Source organism: Protopterus annectens, chromosome 1.part0 (assembly GCF_019279795.1).
Source record: "Protopterus annectens isolate FY-2018-M chromosome 1.part0, PAN1.0, whole genome shotgun sequence".
Lineage (NCBI taxonomy): Eukaryota > Metazoa > Chordata > Ceratodontiformes > Protopteridae > Protopterus > Protopterus annectens.
This window is the reverse complement of record NC_056725.1, coordinates 202258591-202281174: the sequence shown is the minus strand read 5'-3', so window position 1 is coordinate 202281174 and position 22584 is coordinate 202258591. Positions and strand designations below refer to the sequence as shown.

The window sequence follows — 22584 nt, the reverse complement described above, 5'->3', positions numbered from 1 at the left end:
AGAGAAAGATTCACTTATTTATTTATTTATTACTACTACAGAAAAGTAAAGATTTTTTTTTTAATGCAAAGTTCTCAAAAAATCGCTATGATAATAGTATTTCTTGGTCTCATCCTGATATGCAGTCAAGGTTTCCATTTCTCAAGTTATCTAAGCCTTAAACCACATATGTCGTAGAGCCCATAAAGACTGAAGAGGGATATATTGAAGTATTTTATACAACAGTGCCCAGATAAAGTCAGTGAAGCAGAGCTCAACTGTAATGTCTAACAACAAGTTTAAAATATGCAGTATTCAGTGCTGGGGACTGATGATTTTATAGTGGGTCTAGTGGACAAAGATGGGTAGAAGTGCTCACGACATTCACTGAACATTATACCCACCTGTATAGTTCCAAGAGATGTTTTCTAGCACCCAGTCCCTGATGTTTTAAGAAATTTTCTGAACTCTTGTGATAGATTTTACTAGTTGGGTAAGACCACAGAGATGAATGGTGAGGGAGTATAATTGTTTTAATACCAGCTTAAATATTCTGTTAAAACTGCCTGAGACTATTAGTTCTCCTTTGATATTCACAGTTAACCAGGAGACTGCACTGTTAACTACAGTATTTATTTATTACTGTTTTTTTTTTTGGGGGGGCGGGTCTTGGGGCATGTGGATCTAGACGATACATAAATACACAACAAGGGAAAGCTCAACCTAGCTCCTCCATTGGGTTACTTTCAGCAGTAGTCCCCCTACTACCTCTTGGGTCTCATGTTTATATCATGTCCCCAGAAACATTGCACATCAGTGGTAATAACCCCTTTGATGTCCATCATCACATAATTTCCCCTACAGTAATATATACCATGTGTAACTGATTTTCATCTCATGTCTGTCATGTCCTTGACAATCATGTTCATCAAAGGTATGACCCTTTCCTCACTGTCACTTCATTAACTTTAATCATTCTCAGGAGTAGACCCACCAACCCGTACAGTCCTGCCCTTTGACATAGAAGCAGGCATATATCCCTGCAGTAAGCATGCAAGCTGCCTTCTCATTATTGTTGTTTCTGAAGCTTTGCTTTCCATAAATCATGCTTTCTGCTTGCACTTCTATCTATTAACACTTCAGTTTTATTTCGGTGCACTTTATCAATGCAGAGGAATTTGGCATGTACGTGACTTTGTTAGACCTCTTATCTCTTGTTGGGGCTATTTCTGAAGTACTGTATTGCACTCAAGAAAGAAGGAGTGGTGGCAGGACATACTGACACTGCATTTCACACATTTCAGGGACAAGCAAAGAGAGAATGAAGAAGAGAGAAAGAACAATGACAGAGAAAGAAAAAGAAAGAAAGAAAGAAAGCATTTTCAGTAGCTGAGTGATTATACAGCACATTCTCTGGAAAACATACAGGTTATTGTGTGTTACTAAAACAAGTCTCAGGACGTCACTGCCGAAAGATCGCCATGTTCCAGTAGTTAACAATTCTCTACATCAAATCTGTCTGTATCACAAGCACCAAGCTTTCCCATTTGATTTGCAAAGCTCAGAGAAATGAGAAGAGGGTGGGTTTGTTTACTTTTCGATCATTTTCCTGAGTTTATGTGACCTTGAAATTTGGATATAGAGAGAGTATGGGTGTGGTGGTTTAGCTTGACATTGGGGGCGCACTCATCAAAGAATTATTTAGGAGTGCTGTGATTGTTTTGAGTGTTGATGACAGTGCTGTGTGATGTATTAATTGCTTAATTTTTTGGTTGCAGTTAATCATGTATCTGTCAGACAGTATGCAATTAATCATTGTGGATCCTATTGAATGGTGATGCTCCATACATTTTCTTGCTCTGATGAAAGTGGTCACATATTAGAACTTTCCCAGTCCTCTTTAATCTTTCAAGTTTGTGCATAGTAGCTGACCACAAGGACCCCAGGAATGACTTCTAGTTTTATTTTCACAGAAAAAGACCTGAAGCTGGCCAGTGAGTGTACATATTTAGAAGGCCTCTGGAGAAGGGACAGCAATGTTAACAAAAACAAAATTCCCCACTTTCCTCAGTAGTTTGCATGGGTAACAATGTGATTGCTGGTGCTTTTATCTGAGCCCATAACGTCTACTGTAGGAGTCTCCATGAGGCTTTGCTTAGTTTGCTTTTGGATACTCAGTTGTAAAGGAGGAACTTCCAGTGAAGTAACTAATCACACACACACATCTCCTTCTTTCAAATTACAGCATTCAAATGAATGTCACTGTATTAAGATATCGTGAGTGGGCATATCAATCTTCAAATCCCATACAGTGAACCAAAATATTTAAAAGATAGGTTTATCAAAAATGCACACCCTTATGTAAGCATAAACAGACATTTGCCTCCCACTCACACCTCCACTGTCTTTGCAGTGTGCTTCCATAAATATTATAATTAGTTTGAAGGATACTGTATGTTGGAAGGAGTGAAGTCCTCAAATACAGTGACCAGTACAGCACACTCCACTTTCTCCCAATGCTTCCTCCTGTAGCCTTCATAAAACACTCAGGAACAGTGCCCCGTGCAAATTGTAACAAGTAACCTAACTTTCCAACTTCTATGTAGTGCAATCTCATCCTGAAATGAGAGAAACCTGATTTACATGGGCAAAACATGCAACCTGAATATGTAAATCTGACAAAGGAACAGTCAGACAGAGACAATACATCGCCATCCTATTACTGTACAAAATACGACTGAAAATCTCAGCACTCACACATTTGACTACCCCTATCTCCTGCTGCTATAAAATTAAAAAAACAGGATGATTAAGGAATAGCTTGAGAGATACTAAGGGTAGTTAATTCAGACAATAAGTCTACAGTTATTAGAAAGGAAGCCTAGGATAAGAGGTGAGACAGTGTATAGGAATATACTGTTCTCTACCACTGTATACTTAAGCATTACATCTAAATGACATGACCAACAGCAATAGAGAAATAAGTATTAATTTAAGGAGTTGAGTCCATCTCAATCTGGCAAATTACAGTGTTAGCAGACACTATATAGTAAGATTTTTTTTTTCATGTAACTGGTAAAATGCTTAAATAATTTAGAAGTGGATAGTAATTATATTTGAAAGTAAAAGCTAAAAGGCCTTACACTTTGGTATCTTTTCATGTCCATCATGGAAGAAATTATAGGTTTGGATGTGAAATTTGTCAAATGGTTAAGATAAGTTTCTATTTTCGGGGTGTACTTAGATGGATATTTGAAATCTGAATGGTATGTTGATACATTTTTAATGGCATTCATCAAAAATTAGCAGTTATATGTTGGCCTGGACAAAACTCCCTTCCATTTAATACCTTAGCATTATTGGGTATTTATTTATTTAAAACCCTACACCACTGGATGATGTTATCCCAGTGATGGGGTTCAGAGGAGTTAGCATGGGAAGGAAAGGGCTGTCCACTATCACTACTCTATTTTTTTGGCATTCAGCACTTGTCTATGAAACTCCCTAAGGGGAGGTGTGGACACGCCTCTCAACTGTACAGATTTTCACAGAATGTCCAGATTTTTGCCTCATATTTTTGGTGTGTTCCTCCTGAAATCTGTACTTTTCTGGCAAATAGCTGAGGATTGAAGTCATTAAATAATGGCAAGCATTTGAGTTTAAGAATCCACTTCCATCAGAAAATTCATTCTAATGCAAAACCTATTACACTTTCTAAGTTTGTAAGAGCAATATTTAAAATCTGTCCCTATTTGTCCCCTCCATCATTTTAGGCTTTGTCCATATTTTTTGTTCTAAGAGATTGAGAGGTATGGATGTGGACCATAGAGGAGAACTGCCCTAAGACATGGTTGATGAATGAGAGGGTCAGATAAAGGGAAGTGGTTAGGACATATAAAAAAAAAAATCAAAAAGAATCAATGACAGCCCAGTCCCTGGGATGTCCTTATAAAGCAGAATCAGCCTCAGCAATTCTGGAGTAAGTCTAGAGGACTAGCAGGTAGACCTAGCATGGACATGAGGCACTGGGGGCTGGGCTAGTAAGAATGATGTGTAAGGGAGGAGGGGGAACCATACAAGAAAAATATCCACACCAGCCGCAACTCTGAGTCTGAGAACATCTGGGGGTTAAAGACAAGCAGGTAGACTTGGCGATGGACAGGGGGACTGGGACAACTGGAAAGTCAAAAGTAAAAGCCATAGTGGTAAACTTCTAGGTAACTTGTTTTATTTGCTTCATAACAAAGCCAGAGGAGTAAGGTGTAATTTAGTGTTTACTGCTTGAGAGACAACCAATTACATTATTAAGTCTAATGCTACAAAAGTAATTTTAATGAAAAAAATATTTAAGCTTTTCTTTTCTTCTTTGCTGTTTGTATCTGCAGTTGTTTACCTGACGTCTTGAAAATAGGTTCATTTTTATAGACATCGAAATTTTAATATGTAAATCAAAACTGAAATTAAAGTAGAAGTCATTATTACTGACTTAGAAGCCTGCTGTAGATCAGCAATACTTGTGATGAAATATGCAGCTATTAAGACTGTACAAACATTAGAGAGTTTATATACATGAAAATAATTGACCAATCCAGGTCCAAGACATGTTACTAGACACTCTTCTGAGGAGTGAATACAACGGTGAGATCGCTGACTTTAGTTCTGAAGAAGTCTGGATGGACGAAAGCGCTTGACTGTGGATATTGTGTTACTGTGGGATATATATTTTTTACTTGTACATGCTGCTAAAGCTGTGGAGTTTTTATCACATCGTGGAATAAATTGTGTTTCATCACTCGAGTGACTTCCTTGTTTTTCCAGCATACAGAGTGTTCTTGGTGTCAGTTGTTTCTCTCTGTGCCGGTTTTTGTTTCTGTTTCTGTACTCAAGCATCCTGTTATTACCTCTCTAAAACTATCATATTATTTAAAAAATATACATTGCTCTTGCCCCAGGGACTTAAAAGAGATGTATTCCTATCTCTATGCATGTTTTGTACAGATCTTTGTAGACTTCAGATGTTGTGAGGTCTGTCAACCATAGTATTTCTGAAAAATGACAAAAAAAGAAAAAAAGTACTTATTTAAGTGCACTGAGTATACTTGGCTTCACTCCTGAAATTGCTAAATGGATTATCTGCAGAATTTTTATACCCAGTTATTATTAGACGTACGGTGTAAACCAGGAAAAGAAAAAAGGATGATTTTTTTGCCAGGCATGTAGAGCGGTGCTCCTATGTCTTGTTTGAATGTTTACTTCTTCACATATTAGATTTACACATTTGGCAACAGACATCAAACAACAAAATGTGAAGGAAAATGATACAATTCAACCACTTTTGTAAGCATTCAAATGAGCTGGTGCCGGTCTCATTAAGTTGCACAAATTAATTAATTAGGCTGAAGAAAATGAGTAATCAAATGGTTTTCTGGCAGAAATGTTTTGTGTTTATATACTCAATGCAACACTGTTACTATGAAGATATATTAATTTGCTATGCAGGTGCAAAGTAACTTTGTGTGAGCAGCTTTCTATCTACGTTTATGAAACTGGTTACAAATGTGAGTTACCAAAAGCCATTTCAGAAAGATTTTCTCATTAAAAAATAAGGCTTCCTTCTAATCTATGCTGACAGAGCTTGGATAATTTCTTTTCACATAACAAGTCATGCAAACACCTTTACTTTTTGAACAATTCCAAAAATGGAGACACTAGTCATTCTGATTCCAGGGTTAGAGCTGTATTTTGCTAAGGCATTCCAGAGAGTTTGATGTAAAGGGTAGATGATACGTACTGTTAACAAGCTCTGATTTTCTCTGCTATTTTCACTCAAACATTGACCACCTCAACTATGCAAGACACCCTTTCTTCAACCATGCAGTGGCCTATCATTTGTCCACCTAAGGAGCATTACTTTAAGACAGTCTCACTATTTTTAATACTAAGAAGGATATAACTCTGTAAAGAAGTGTGTCTATCCACAACTGCTGTCAAATATTTTACAGATGCAGTAATTAAAAGTAGAACAGTGGATTTGCACTGTGAACACACAAGCTCTGTTTGTGTGATCGTATTTGATATATAGTATAACTTTGGCTTTCACAGCCTTTTGTTAGAGAATTTTGAAGATCAGTGAGCAACAGTTACCTTTTGTGACTGCTTCATTACTAAATAAGTTCTTTGTTGACTAGCATTCATGAACAGTTTAAGTACGCACCCAACTTTCACCCCAGCTATAGGATATTAAAGTATTTCCTACTGTCATGCTCCCTGTCATACAGTATTGTCCTCAGACCCAGGACTGGCGCCACCATTAAGGTGAATTAGGCATTTGCCTAGGGTGCAGATCATGAGGGGGTGCAGCTGGGCAGCTTGTATTTGTAATACCTCTCTAATTTAGTTAGATGTAGCAAGTATTCGCGGAACTTGGAGCAGTGTGCATGCGTGCTCGAGTTCTGCTTTAATGGGGAAAAAAACACACCTACTTTTCTTGTTACTGTTGCCAGATTGCTTTAAAAACAGTCCGGATTAACTAGAGACTGCAGGGACTGTTTAGTCAACAGCCACGTATGTGATGTGGCTGCTGACTAGTCCTATTGCTCCCACGCTCTCTTCCCGCTCTTTGTATAGGGTAAAGCAACAAACGAGAGTAAGAGAGCACTAGTGGAGTCTTCTACTGAGGTGTGAATTTTATTACTGCTAATTAAAAACTAATCCACAGTGACAGCAGATAGTTTCTTTTCAGGTAAGTATAGAAAAAAAATGGGTTCTCCTGACTGTTTTTTTTTCTTTTTTTTTAGCAGGGCCAACCAGATATACATATTGCATTTTTTTTCCTGGTAGGGTCAACCAGATAATTTATGTATTTAATTATTTATTATTTTTGGCAGGATCGACCAAATACTGTTTAAAATGAAAAGGTGAACTGGTTATATATTTATTTGTTTCTAGCATCCTGGGCCTGGAGTTTGACAGGGTCAACCAGATCATTGTAGAAGACAAAATCTGCAGTGGGCTGGCTGTTTTGGGGGTAGTTTGTGATTTTCTAACACTCCTGGCATGGTCAACCAAATACTAATAGTAGATAAGGTTAGGTAGTGACTGTGTTTTGGGGGCTGTTGATGGCTTTCTTTTTTTTAATACATTATTCTGGCAGGGTTGACCAGATACTAGGGATGCAATGTGTTTGGGGACTGTTGATTTTTTTTTTTTTTTTTTTTTTGGTAATACACTGGCATGGTCAACCAGATACTAGTGGTCTGTGTGTTTTGGGGCCTGTTGATGACTTTCTTTACTATTATTACTATTGTTATTATTATATATATATATATATATATATATATATTTTTTTTTTTTTTTTTTTTTTTAATTTAATATCGTGGCAGGAGTCAAAGAGATACTATGTCTGAAGTGTGTTCTAGGGTGCCGTTTAAGGATGACATGTTTTTCTAATCTAATATCGTTTTGTAGGGGTAGTCAAGATAAATAGCACTATTTTTCGATGTTTTGTTGTTGAAACAAACTGTACTCTTGCATGAGTACAGTGTGCATTGGTGAACTGAAGTAAGATCACATGCAAGTTCTTAGCTATGTGATGTCAAATAAATACAGTAATGTAAGCATGGCCTTTCGTTTTCAATATTTTAAACATTGAAGGCTCAAAGCATATTTTCTGGGTAGGCATTTGGAATGGAGACAATGCCTATGTAAAAATAGAATGACTGCAGTTCTGTCTTACTTTGCAAGAGTAATGTGCATATTAGTGAAGTAAGATCGACCGCAAGCTCTGAACTCTTAAGTATTGTCTGAGTGAAAAAAAAGTATGCTTAATTAATGACAGTGTTGTCTTATTTTGTTGCAGTTTTTGTTTTCATTTTTAATCTTGCAAGATCAAGTCATATATTGTAGTTGGGGCTGTGAGTGGAGATTGGGGCTGTGTGAATGGAAGGAATGGCCTAGTTGCTTACTGTTACAGTTCTGCAAAGCTAGAATTCCAATACTTTTCTGTCTGCACTTTACAATAAGTGTAAAATAATTAGCAAGTTTATGAGTAATTCTAAATGTGTTATTTCATACCTGTTCATGTATATATTGAATGTTTGTTTAAAAATGTTTCTAATATATTGAAGTTTTTCTCCCCACATATGTTGATTTTTTTTTTTAAACCCGGGTAAACAAAATTAAAATAAATAAAATTAAATGTGCACTTGGCTGGCACATACAAGCTGTGACTAATGTTTCTGTCAACAAAATGAAAGCAATGCAAGTGTACAATGCAACTGTTACTATTATTTGTACCTTAATCCTGACAGGTAAAAAATAACTACTTTAGTTAGGTAATGGGGGGGGGGGGTTGTGAATTAAATGAATTGACTGGCCTTAAATTTAGTATATATAGTTAGTATATTTAATTAAAGTTACACAGCTTTAGAGGTAACATAATAAACATTAAATTTTGCCACCTTATTTAGAAAATTATTTATTTTCTAGCATAGTTAGCTATGGCCAATACAAAATAATTATCTAAAGCTCAGAACCAAAAAGAAAAGCAGAGAAAGCCAAGAACCTAGCAAAGCAAGAGGGTTCTTTCTTGAAATATATTTGCACATGAAACATAACTGAAGAACAAGAATGTGACCACTCTGTCAGTTGAATGTTTTACTTCTATTACGAATGATGTTGATCCAGAAACAGACGTTTCTCAAATTAGAGAAAAAGAAAATATCAGAAAAAGTGAAAAAGATGCTACTGAGCCTAATCTAGATTATAGTGACCCACCAAACTGGCCTTCTCATTGCAATGATAATTTTCGACAGCTTCTAGTACAAAATGGACCATAGCAGATTATTACATATGATTTTACCAAAGACTCACAAAAAAAGAAGATTTTCTCTGCCTACCAATGATTACTGCCTAATGGTGACAAAGTACACCATTAATGGTTAATATATTAAATTTCAAAAGATGTAGTTTTTTTGTTTTTGCTGTAAGTTATTCAACAGAAGAGGTATGTCGGCCCTACCAGAATCAAGTTCAAAAGATTGGAAAAACATTGGAGCGATTCTATCTTTATATGAGAGGAATACTTTTCATTTAGATAACTATCAGACTTGGAAAGAACTTGATTTACGTTTATCAAAAGAAAAAACAGTTGATAGTGTAACCAGAAAAAAAATCAAAGAAGAACAATATTGGCAAAAAATATTGGAACGTTTCATTGCTTTGGTCAGAGTGCTTGGCACTCAAAACCTGGCATTTCGTGGTACTAATGAAAAGTTGTACAGTGCCGGTAACTGTAATTTTTTAAAGCTTGTTGAATATCTAGCTCTTTTTAACCCTGTAATGAAAGAACATTTATGCAGAGTCAAAATAATGGTCCATTACTTGGGAAAGGATATTCAAAATGAACTTATAAATATCCTAGCAGGGGCAATAAAAAAGAAAATCTTGTCACTCATGAAATTGGCAAAATATCTTGAACTACACACCAGACATTAGCCATACTGAACAGATGACAATGATTGTACATTTTGTTGATGTATTCAAACCATCAGATAGTGAGATGTTCGATCCTGAGGTAATAATAAGAAAAAATGTCTTAGGATTCATTTCACTAGAGGAAACTATATGTTCCTTCATGACGAAAACTTTGATTGAACAGCTTGAACAAATGGAATTACCAATTGAGAATCTCCATGGTCAAGGATATGATAAAGGAAGTAATATGAAAGGCAAAGAAAATGATGTACAAAAGAGAATTCTAGACATAAATCCATGAGCCTTTTTTGTTTCCTGCAATGCACACTCTTTAAACTTAGTGGTCAATGATGCATCAGTGTTGCCTAGAAGTATCTAGTTTCTTCACTTTAGTCCAACAGATTTATAACTATTTCACTGCATCAACTCATCGTTGGAAAGTTTTATGTAGCCATTTCTTGGACTTAACTGTTAAACCATTAAGTGAAACAAGACAGGAGAGTCAGATCAATGCTTTGAAGCCACTAAGGTACCATCATGGTAGTATATATGATGCATTAATGCAAATCTTTGATGACCCAAGACTAAAAGGTTTACTGGCTGGAAATAATTCCCACATCAAAGCAAAGGCACTTGCTAATGCAGTTTGCAAGTTCCAGTGAATGGTATCTCTTGTTGCATGGTATAACATTCTTTGTGAAGTAAATATTACTAGCAAAGCATTGCAAGGGAAGGAAGCTGATTTAAATTCAGCAACAAAACAACTTCAAATAACCAAGAAGTATATTTTAACTTGCAAAAGTGATAAGAATTTTGAACAGTTTTTGGCTGATGCTGCTGAGATTGCCAAGGAACTAGAAACACAACCAAACTTTGATCCAGAACAAGTTAGAAGGAGGAGACAAAAGCTTAAATTTGAATATAAAGCTCAAGGCGAGACACCGCAAGATCCTAAGCACAAATTTAAAGTAGGCTTTTACTGTTCTGTCTTAGACATGGCTATCCAATCTATTGAAGAGAGGTTTCAACAATTAGAACAGCAAAATATTCTATTTGGCTTCCTGTACAATATATACAATATCAACAAAAAGGCCCCTGCAGATATACTAACTGACTGCAAAAATTTCGAAAAGGCTTTGACGCATAATTCTAACAAAGATATTGATGCTACAGATCTCTGTTATGAACTTCAAGCAGTAGCTCGAAGACCTCCAAAGTCTATGCCACCACAAGAAGTACTTCTCTTCATAGTACAACAAAAATTGGTTGACTGTGTACCTAATGTTTTCATTGCCCTAAGAATACTGCTAACACTTCTAGTTTCAGTGGCAAGTGGTGAACGTAGTTTCTTAAATTTGAAACTTATTAAAACTTACTTGTGCTTAACAATGTTGCAAAACAGACTTGTAGACTTGGCAACAATTTCAATTGAATATGACCTTGCTTCCACTGTGGATTAGAACAATTTAGTGAAAACTTTTGCGAAGCAGAAGGCAAGAACATTTAAATTTTGATTATGTAATCTATTTGTCATTTTTGTGCGATAAATACTGTATGTCAATAAATATGTCAATTTAAATCATTGTTTCCTTTTTCGATAATTTCAATAAAAAAGTAGCTTATTTATAAAACAAGGGGCACACTAATAAGTTTTTCCTAGGGCACAAAATAACGTAGCACCGGCACTGCTCAGACCAGCCTCAGAACAGTGTCGCTTATACACCATCTGTAATGTGGTCATCTCTCATAAATTACTTGTCTAAATTCTCATACTGGACACTGCATTCTAAGATGAAATGTAATACTTAAACTATATCAGGATTTTCCTTAAACAGTTACTAATATGCATTTTCTTATGTTTTTCTTCCTAAGTTGCTGGGAAAGAAATGATAACATGGCCTATTGGTGGATCATTCGGTCTCCTATTCTCCTGGCTACACTGGTATGTCAGTAATTCACTAAAAGTGTAATGGTTGCTTTCATTTTCTTCAGTATGTAGAAAGAAACAGGGGTACAGAATGGAATATCTTGCAGTTTAATTTGTCCTTCTGTGTGGGAGGGTAGATGTTTGTGAAATGGGCTCAGGAAAAACAAGCAATCACATTGTCTATCATGAATTTGTAAAATATATTCAATGCAATACTATATATGTATGCATGCATAATATGTATTTGTGTATTTGTTATTTTGTATTTTATTAATTTAATAACTTTGTAGACCGAATAGGCATAAGCCCATTTTCAAGGGTGACCTGGGAGCACTGTCTGGATAAGACACTTACTCAGAGTTACACAATCTGCAAATGAAGTTCTAGGGAACCAAATTCTGAACTATAGGATGAAGCTCATTAGCTGTCAAACCACCAGTACTCTGGACTAAACTGTTTTATATATATATATATGCACACACACACACACACACACACACACACACACACACACACACACACACACACACACACACACACACACACACACACACACATTGACTAGGTGCACGAACCTCCAGGAAGTGCAAAGGAGGCAAAATACACTATCCACCAAGAAAATCTTCAGTACAGCAACAAATATCACCAATAAAACTCCACAATGGAAATAAATATTTTATCCAGGAAAGAAAAGATGTGGATCATCAACTTGGGGTCAATGTTTAAAGCACGGCTGAATGATTTTTATTAGTATGTTTTTCGATATTAAATTATTCCTAGTATACTACTGGGGATATTGTTATATCTGTTTTTGTTTTGGGAACATATCTCATATGGGACTATAACTTTAAATTTATATATATATATATATATATATATATATATATATATATATATATATATACATACATATATGTATATGTGTATATACATTTGTGTGTGTGTGTGTGTGTGTGTGTGTGTGTGTGTATATATATATATATATATATATATATATATATATATACAGATAGCATTCTCAGACAATATAGCAATTGTCTCATGTTCTTGGGCAACCATTTAATCCTTAAAGAAACTAACATAGTATTCAGTGTACATAGACAACTTCCTTGGAGGCAAAAATCATGTTTACAGACATGGCTGTCATGAACACGTACATTACATTCATCACACAAATACCACTCACCACTGCATATACCATCTCATGCTGAGGCACTAAAAGAAACCTTCCCAAAACTGAAAAAACACCTAATACTTCAAATGACAATACCAATCCACAACAGTCAATAAAGCACACACCAAAAGTAACACCAAACACCACACATATACCTACACACAATGGTCACCCAAGACTGAAGCCAATAAGGCAAGCAAACACTTTACTTAGGACTCTTATCATAGGGGATTCCACTGTATAACACACAAATGCCACACTCAAAAGGACGGACAAGGAGAGGTAATAATGGTTAGTTGCTTATCTAGAGCCAGGATGTCATACACCCTCACGTCACTGCACCACCGGTACGAATATGATTGTATCACAGTCCATGTGGGTGAAAATGACCTGAGATGTGCCTGACTAGATTTTGTCAGAAGAGATATTATGGATCTATCTGTTATTGAGAAACTCTCCTAGCTGGTGATTAACCCTTACATCAATAGATGGGTAACCAACTGGCTCACCGACAGAACACATACTGTGAAAGTTGGTGAATCCATCTGTACCAGTAGAGCTGTCACCATTTGTGAACCCCAGGGATTTGCACTTGCCCTTTATTGTTTGGAATCTATTTCTTGACAGTTTAGGCTAAAGTATATGGCCTTTGGCTTACTATGTTTGCTGATTCCTGCATATTGCATACAATCACTGAGTCCACCAGTGATGATAACATACTACAGAAGGGGCTAACACAGACAAATGATTGGTGACAAAGCCACACGATCTACAGATAAATAAAGAAATGTGTCTTTATTTTGTCCTTTTGAAATGTGGAATTCCATGCTAATTACAGCATTGACAATGGCTCGGCTATGCTGAAACCCAGTGCTGCAAGCACTAGGAACACATGTAGAGAGCAGTATGAACTTCGACTATCAAGTATCCACATTGGTATAGAAAGCGTATATTGTGCACATCATAAGTCATGCCATCATATTCAGATCTTAGGATTGTATGACAGCACTGTATTCAAATCTCATGAGAACACTAATAGAGTATAATGCTCTCTTTTGCATATATCTCATCAGACACATGCAGCAACTGAAGAGACCACATTGGTTTCTCACCAAGAAAACACAATGCCTACAACCATGCCATGATATACGTGGTTAGACTGAAAGCAATGTCTCTGTAATCTGTATCATATAGGACGGGGTGACTTCTGCCAGTCTTCCAGACCAATCTCTCACGCTGCCATGGTGGGAATAGTGGACATCTACAAATCAGATATAGCTAATGACATCAACAGTGTATGTTGAGGACAATATGGCAATGACACTGTCCCACATGCTTTCGTAAAAGGCTGTCTGTAATGTCAAGCAACAGCACACACACACACACACACACACACACACACACACACACACACACACACACACACACACACGTACACATACACACACACACACACACACACACACACACACACACACACACACACACACACACACACCACTGACTGCAATGAAAATAGAACCCAAACCAATATATGTACACAGACTACAGAACTCAATACTTTACACACGAGCCACAGCCCAAGTCCGACTTGGAGTTTCTCAGACAATACTTTATGGTTGATGGCATCAACATTGTCTGTTGAGGATAATATGGCAATAATAGTGTCCTACATGCTGGTGTAAAAGGCACTCTGTAATGTCAAGTCATGTAGACTTTATTGAATCTGGCAATAAATATCCCAAGTGTCAACTGCACAGATCAAATGATGCTGTTTTAAAGAATGTGAATGACCATTTTCCATAGGAAATCACAGTCAGTGTGGTTTCTAAGTTTGCACTGGGAGTGATCCCTTTATTTTGGGACATTTTTCCCTTGTTTAAGATTGTGCCACTGTGGAGTTGGAATATATAAGTTTGGGAAGGTAGGAGCTTACCCTCCACTTGGCAGGGTGCCCCTGCCTCCCTGCAAAAAATACAGATAGAGTTTTTACTTTTCTGTTATTCCTGGCAGTTGTGGTCAGTAAAGCTCAAGAATAACTTTTAAAATCAGGCTGCTTATTGAATAAACAGCTTAATTTAAATGCTATTCTTGAGCTTCACCATATCTTACTGTTATTTATTGCTACTTCCCTGGCATTTTACAGCAGTTGGCGGTGCCTCAAAGGTTATTAAAATAACAAATAAAAGTTTGAAATCCAGATAGTCAAGTGGCAGAAGACAGGAAATAGAAAATACAAGGAAATTTAGATATGTTATGCAAGATTGAACAAACGTACCTGATTTTCCTTGTACTTTTTGTATCTGGTCTGTCTCGTACCTGTCAAATGTCCAGATTTCAAATTTTATTTATTTATTTATGTTTAGTGTGTGTGTGTGTGTGTGTGTGTGTGTGTGTGTGTGTGTGTGTGTGTGTGTGTATATATATCTACACGCACACAAAAGCAACAGAGATCTTCCTGTTTCCGTTGCTTCTTTTCCAAAGCACTGCATAGACATGCACATGTGCAGTAAAAGAAAGCCCAAGGATACCAAAAAAAAGTAAAGAACCCCATGGCCCTGTTATACAAAGACATTATACAAGAAAGGTAAGTAATTTCTTTCTTAAATAATGTCATTGTACAATAGCAATAACCCATGGCTGGGTGTGGGTAATGCTGGATTTATCCACAAACAGCCATGGGTTATTACTATATCATATTTTAAAGCAAAGAACAGAGAGATTTTATTTAAACTTTCATTTGTGACATTTTTGTTTTGATTGTCTGTTTACAATTAAAGACAAAATTGCTTAATTTGTACTTTTTAGTTGAGTAATTCATTTCTTGTCTTGTTTGGAATCAACATTATTTCCCCCAGATTCAACAAACAGCTGTGCAGAAATAAGTTATTCCTGCACGGCAGGGACCATTCCTGTGCAGCATGGTAGCAAGCCATGCATATGTATGAAGGCACACTGCCATGCTGTAAAACGGACATGGTTCTGTGTATGAGTGCAGGGGGTGTGTCTGAGAACAGAGCTCTCACAATACACACGCCCCCTGCACTCCAAAATTGCCATTCGACAATTTAAAATGAGCAAGAACGTTCATAACACCCCTAACCCATCAGGGTAAGAAATCTGGACAAAGCCATAAGGCACAATCACCCCTATAAAGCAGAAAGTTGATAGAATAGCAGGTTCAGCATTAGCATGGATATTCTGAAGGGTACAAATAAAAAAACACAACAGATACATTTTTTATATATGCAATAAAGTTTAAGCGTAGCTGCGCGGGTGTGCCCATTGCTTAGCTATGCTTTGCCCAGATGAAACGGCACAATAAGTTAAAAAGCAATACACATCCAGCATAACCATAAGTGCAATAGTGTAGTAGTTAGAGCATATGCCTTGCATGTAATCATTCATGGTTTGAGCCTCACCAAAGCCATTTCCATTTTGTATGTGTCCACATTAAAATTTTACTTTTTTGTATATTTATGTAAGAAGTAACTGATTTTGCTAAACCAGAGTAGTGTATTAGGCCCAGATGTGAGGTGCCAGTGTAATAAAGTAGTGAAGTCCCCATATAAACACAAGTGCCTCATACAGTATGGTCACACAAGAATAAATTAATCACAGCACATTGGGGGATGTCAGGGAAGGTAAATAAATTTATATTATGTAATGAATGATGAATCAATCTTATACAGGTGATAGACCAATATAATAAAACATAAGCAATGCTAAGCATTGCACAGCTATGTTGACCGGGTATAAGCATTCTACACATATGAATAATAAGCAATAAATAGCCCAGCTAAGTGGATTTGCCCATTGGTAAGCAATGCTGAGCCTGCCCCTTTAAGCACTGTCAACCTTAGCTAAGCAGGTTTGCCCATAGCTTAGCTTAGCTCAGCATTTTCAAAACCGTCCAATCATGGTGAAGGGTAGGAAATCCGCTGTATTTAAACCACACAGCTGGGAATACAGCTCATAACTGGTTGTAGCTATCCACTGTAGGCAGTATGGCAGGTGTTGGAGAGTGCATGCTCTTTTGGGTGCAGCGCTGGGGCATACAGGAGTCAAGGTTCATGGTAGGACTCCTAGTAAAAAACCATGACATGAGAATGCTGCAGGACCAGTACCAGGGCTCCCAATATAAAGCAGACGCTTGGGAAAGTCTCGCCCGTGATCTCACCAGTGCCACTGGTATCCCTTGGACTGGTAAGCAGGTCCGGCACCACTATGCCGACTTGAAATGGAGGAAGAGGGAGCTCTTGGAACAGTAGGTCCAAGAAGCAAGAGACAGGGGATATGTCCCAGCAGTGTGTAAGTATTCATTGCAATAACTGTTTACCAAAGTCCAGCCTGTGTATGTGATTGATAGTTATGCATAAATGTTTCTCTATTTTCATTACAGCTGCAGCTGAGTGGGCTGTGAACCAGGAAGCCCATGCCAGCAGGTTGCAAAGGCTGTGTCATGAGGCTGGTGAGTAACAATCCTGCTTCTTGTAGTCATACCAAATAAATATAAAGGAGTAAAATGTTACCTGGCACTATAAAAATGTGTATGGTTTGTACTGAATAAACCAGACAATATGACAGTAATAGTCCCATATAGGTCATATTTAAATAAAAGTGTAACTGCCTGGCAATAAAGTTCTAAATAGTGGACTGGTTGTTTTACTCTGGTATTGTATGGCCTCACATGTTGCATTCACCAGGGTCTGATATGTGAATAGTACTGTTGTGTCAACTGTTTCTCACACCATGCTACATAAAAGATGTCTAGGAATGTCTGTATAAGAATGTTGTAATTACAAGTTCAGATTGTACAACCAAGAGAGACTTAGACAGAAAACACTGAAGAAAAAGATGACACTTTCTAAATAGCTCACTCTGATGAAACACTAATTGTTGTATTTTTAGCACACACACAGCCATGGTTCGAATCTTGGGAGTGGTAGTAAGCTGTATGCATAATCATACCTCTCAACTGTACAGACTTCCACACAATGTCCAGATTTTTGGCTCATATATTTGGCCTGTTCCTTTATTTTCCTGGCAAATCAATGGGATGATCTTAGGATTGTATTCAGTAAATAATGACATACATTTGAGCTTCAGACTTCAGATCCTTCAGAAAATGTATATTATCACAAATCCTGTTACTGTAGCAACTTTCTAAAAGTTTATAAGAGCAATATTTAAAATATGTCCCTATTTGTACCCCCATTTTGTCAAGCTTTGTACAGATTTTTTGCATTAAGAGGGTGATAGGTATTTGCAGAATTTTAACTAGGAATCTGGAAATATGTATAGAAACAGTCAGGTAGTGTTAACAAACATTCCCCTGACAGGTCTACCAGGTAAGAGAAGTAGAATTTAGCTATAAGACAGTTGAAGTATACACTGTGTACAAACATACCACTGCCCAAACCAAGGCCATAGGGTATTGTAATAATACCTGTAGAGTAATAATTAGAGCAATGATCATTAAAGTTGTGAGTACTGCAAGGATATACAAGTTAATTGACATCTCTCTCTCCCCCTACCATTTCAGCAACAATAATCTAAACACTCAAATCAGTGGGTATGTATTACACCAAACCTACTGTTGGGGCATATGTCCTATTGGTCAACAAATATTGAAATTTGTTTCTATTAATGTTCCATGCTGAAATACTATCATTGGTGGCTTGTTGCTATCAATGTAACCTGCATGCTGTTGTAATGGCCACTATGGTTCCGTATATGCATGTGTTCTGTTTGCTATGCATCTGTTCCAAATCTGTTATTTTGGGTTAGTGGGAATATCTATGCATGCTGTTATAACTAATCCTGGATTGTGTTGTCTATTACTAACCCACATATGTTCTAAAACTGTAACATCATAGCACGTTTGGGAAGGCCGGTCTCTGCGGACTTACCTCTCCCACCTCATCTGGCCGTAGCACCGGATTCCAGCATGTCTGGGACCCACCCCGGGACCTCCTCGTCAACTGGTCCTGCACTACCTTCAGGTGGAACTGCCTCAGGGGAATGGGGCTTGTCCCCCCTGGGAGTGGATGCAGACAGGATACTGTCACCAGAAGCCAGGTCCAGGATTTGGTGCGTAGCGAGCTCCGAAAGGAGTTTGGAGATCTGATATGCCAACTTGAGGGCTGCGTGGTGCAATTAGAGGGTCAGCCTGCCAATCCTGTTTAGCTCCCAGCACAGCCACCTTCGGGGCCGTGAAAGTGCAGTGGTGACTGCCCATTGGTGGGGACCTCAGTCCCACTGTTTCCATTTGGGAGCTCATGGCCTTCCGATTTCCAAACACCCCTCCACGTCCAAGATGTTTACCCCCGACATGTGTCATATACCACCCCTGTTTGCTGTCTTGTCTGTCTTGTTTGTCTTCCTACCCAACCTACCTCCCCACATATACCTACTATCCTTCCCCAACATCCCACTCTCACCTTAAAAAAAAGGAGCAATCTGTTCCCCCCCAAAAAATTTTACCCATACGTAGCTGTTCATTTCACACACGTGTCCACTGGACACATGCAATCTGGTCTAATTGGCTTCACAACACATTATTGTTGTCCTCACCCCTCTCTCAGAGGTTTTAGTGTCTAAATATACCTCCAAATTGAGTATATATGGACAGCTATGGATCTTCCCTACACCAGTCCTGCACAACCCTAGCTACTTTCCCTTTTGTCTTCCCCTCTGCGTGCGCCATTTTCACCACTTTCCTATTCTTTTCTTTTAAAGAAATTAGCGTGGGGGTAAGTGGGAGTAAGCAATTTTAAGCAGTAGTAAGCATGATTAAGCCTATTTGCATGGTGCTAAGCAATGCCTACACAGATTAAGCAGTTTTCAGGCATACTGTCTGTAAGTTTATTTAACCGGAAGTTGGCATTGCTTATCGCCACACAAACCCCAACAAGACTGCTTACAACTGCTTAAAACTGCCTTAATCACGCTGTATCCAGGAGCCCCTATTCTGCCCAGCAACAAAATACCAGCCATTGCAAGACTTGAACCCAGTACGCTGCACACCATAGCCACAACAAGTTACCACTAAGCCATCTGAGCTGTAATATGTTGAGATGATTTCGCTAATATATCATGCAGAACAGTCAGTCTACCATAGGGAATGTACAATGTAGAAGCACTAAGCATTCTAATGATACATACACAGACACACACATACACACACACATATATATATATATATATATATTATATATATATATATATATATATATATATATATATATATATATATATATATATATATATATATATATATATATATATATAAAACTAAAATTAACCGCACTCAAAAAAATTGAACGAAGAGAAGAAATTTTAACTAAGAAATGAACTTCGTGACAATAAAAGCATTCACTTATGAAACATGTCTTTCTGAAGAAGCCTTGATAATAAATAAGACGAAAGCCCTAAAGTTCTACAAGAGTTGTTGGTGTGATTTAATATTTTTTTTGAATGCTTTTATTGTCACAAAGTTCATTTCTTATATATATATATATATATATATATATATATATATATATATATATATATATATGTGGGATCCATCAATATGTTCAAAGTTTCACTATTTTGAACCCCACTTCACAGAGTCCACCTGTTCAAAGTAGTGAAACTTCGAACATTGACTTTGGCCGTCACACTACGGTGCAGAATGGGAATATTCCCTTTTCCCCACTGTAGTGCTATCTCGGAGTTGGCATATTTAAGTAGGGGGGTGTGGGGGGCGCAGGGGTGCTTACCTCCCTGCAAAAACATGTTTTAGTGTTTTATTTTGTTTTTGGCTAGCCCAGGGAACTAGACTTCAGCGAAAGTGCACTTTAATTTAAGTGGACTTTCGCTGAAGTGTAGGGTCTACTGCTCTATTTTGAAGAAGTGTATTTTCGATGTAGAGCAGTAGAACCATATATATATATATATATATATATATATATATATATATATATATATATATACATATATAAATATATAAATACATATATATATGAAAATTTCTTTCTCTCAAATTTCTGTCTCCCTCCCCTTCTAACCATCTTTTTTTCTGTCTCTTGCTACCTTTTGCTGACCTCCTATAATCCTGCTGCCTTTGCATTTCATCACTATCCTGTTTCCCACCTCTCCTTTTCCAACTGTACACTCCCAACCATTACTAAGTCCATTATACTTGTACCAAACTGATAATATACTTTTCCCACTCTCTGTCTACCTTATTTTCTGCCTTTTCCTTATCTTTAACTACATAATTACCTGTTAAAATTCCAACCTGCTCTTTTTAACACTTTATATTAACAGATTTCTTGCTTTTTCCTAATACCTAATTTGTTATCATGACTACTGACTAATGATATTTTCAACTTGACTAATGATATTTTTAACTTTACTTTGTATTTTAGATACTGGAGCTTATCTCCTTAGCCCCTTAACTGAACTTTGTTTCTCATCTACTCAGACTAGTCCAGGATAACTGTATATTCATTTGTATTTTGCCTCATTACATTATGTTAGTGTTAATTTAGTAATGTTTTTCGTAAACTGTATTGTCTTATTCTGATAGTGGAGCTTTTCTCCTCGGGCCTCTGCTGAAAATGGACATGTATCCAGCCAGACTAGCCCGGTTAACAAATGTAAAATAAATAAAATAAAAATATATATATATATATATATATATATATATATATATATATATATATATATATATATATATATATAAAGAGAGTATACATAGAGGGTGCACAGAATATCAAACAGCCATTATTCCTACAGTTGCCACCTTTTCAAATGGCCAGTGTCTGATTCTTTCCTTAAAATGAGAATTATCGCATGAAACATATACACACACACAATGCAAAGGACATAACACCAATAGTTTACATGCATATAAATGTTTATTTGTGTACTATTTCAGTCGTTTATGCCATTTCTTATAGCATTTAGGTGTTTGAAATACATAATAACTGATTAATGCAACTCTCAAAGAAAACATATGATGCAGTAATCTACAAAAAATAACATACTTTGCTGTCTAGGCTAAAGCCTTCAAGTAGTACAACAGTAAAAAACACACTTTCCTTGAAGACAAGAATCAATCAACACTTAATTACAGATGTAGTTCAACAGCCTCCTATTACACTCTGTAGTCGAAAAGTATCAGTTGTCACAATGTAAATGTAGCCGTTACATAACAATGCTTAACTTAAAATGTCACTATTACACTGACAAATAGAACTGTGTGCAAGACATTAAACTCTAGCCCACCACTGTTCCCATGTTGAAATGTATGAAAATGTACAGCCATATACCTTTATGTTTCTTATTACTGATATTCCTCATATGTTGTAACAGCCTAGGTTAAAAACATTTAATACCCCCCCCCATAAAATGTCTTACAAAGGCATATAACAGTGTTCTCTATACACTGACCTCCAGACTGTACAGGTTTGCACAAATTTTGTCCAACTGTAGCCATCATATATATGGACCCTACCCCACAACTTGTGTGGGAGTCCACAACATAACTGGAATGATAGGTGGAGGACATAGGCTGGAATATTGCTGTTATACACTGTGAAAGTTGCTGGTATTACAGGATTGGTTGCAACATACCCTTACTCAGGAATATGAAGTCAGAAACACAAATGGATGTTGCCATGTACTGATAGCAATCAACGGAGAAAATGCCATTGATATGTCAGTGGACAAGACCTATGTGGGGAACAGACAAAACATAGCAGCCAATCCTCTGGCCATCATGTGGATAGCCCCACAGTTGAGAGCTATGCAGACAGACTGCATTCCATGCAAAACTAGCATGTACGCACAAACCCTGTAAAACAAGCAGTATTCAATGCATATAACAACAATACTCACACACTGTCCCTAGGTCTGAAACCTTACACAATCATAGTTGGTCTGTGTCCACAAGTCTTGTTGTAAGAGGTATTCCTACCTGCTATCTGTAACACTGCTGCCCCCACACATGAAGAATGTCTTTCATACAGGCAAGGTA

The 22584-nt window shown here is 37.1% G+C and overlaps 1 protein-coding gene across 2 annotated transcripts in view; it reads left to right on the top strand.

Annotated features, from left to right (window-relative positions):
* LOC122790142 (glucagon receptor-like) overlaps positions 1-22584 on the top strand; it is a 2645547-nt gene that overhangs the window by 2277097 nt on the left and 345866 nt on the right. For both annotated transcript variants that reach the window (XM_044057770.1, XM_044057782.1), the window contains one exon: positions 11326-11395. In XM_044057770.1, coding sequence (XP_043913705.1) covers positions 11326-11395 — 70 coding nt within the window. The remainder of the gene's footprint in view (positions 1-11325; positions 11396-22584) is intronic.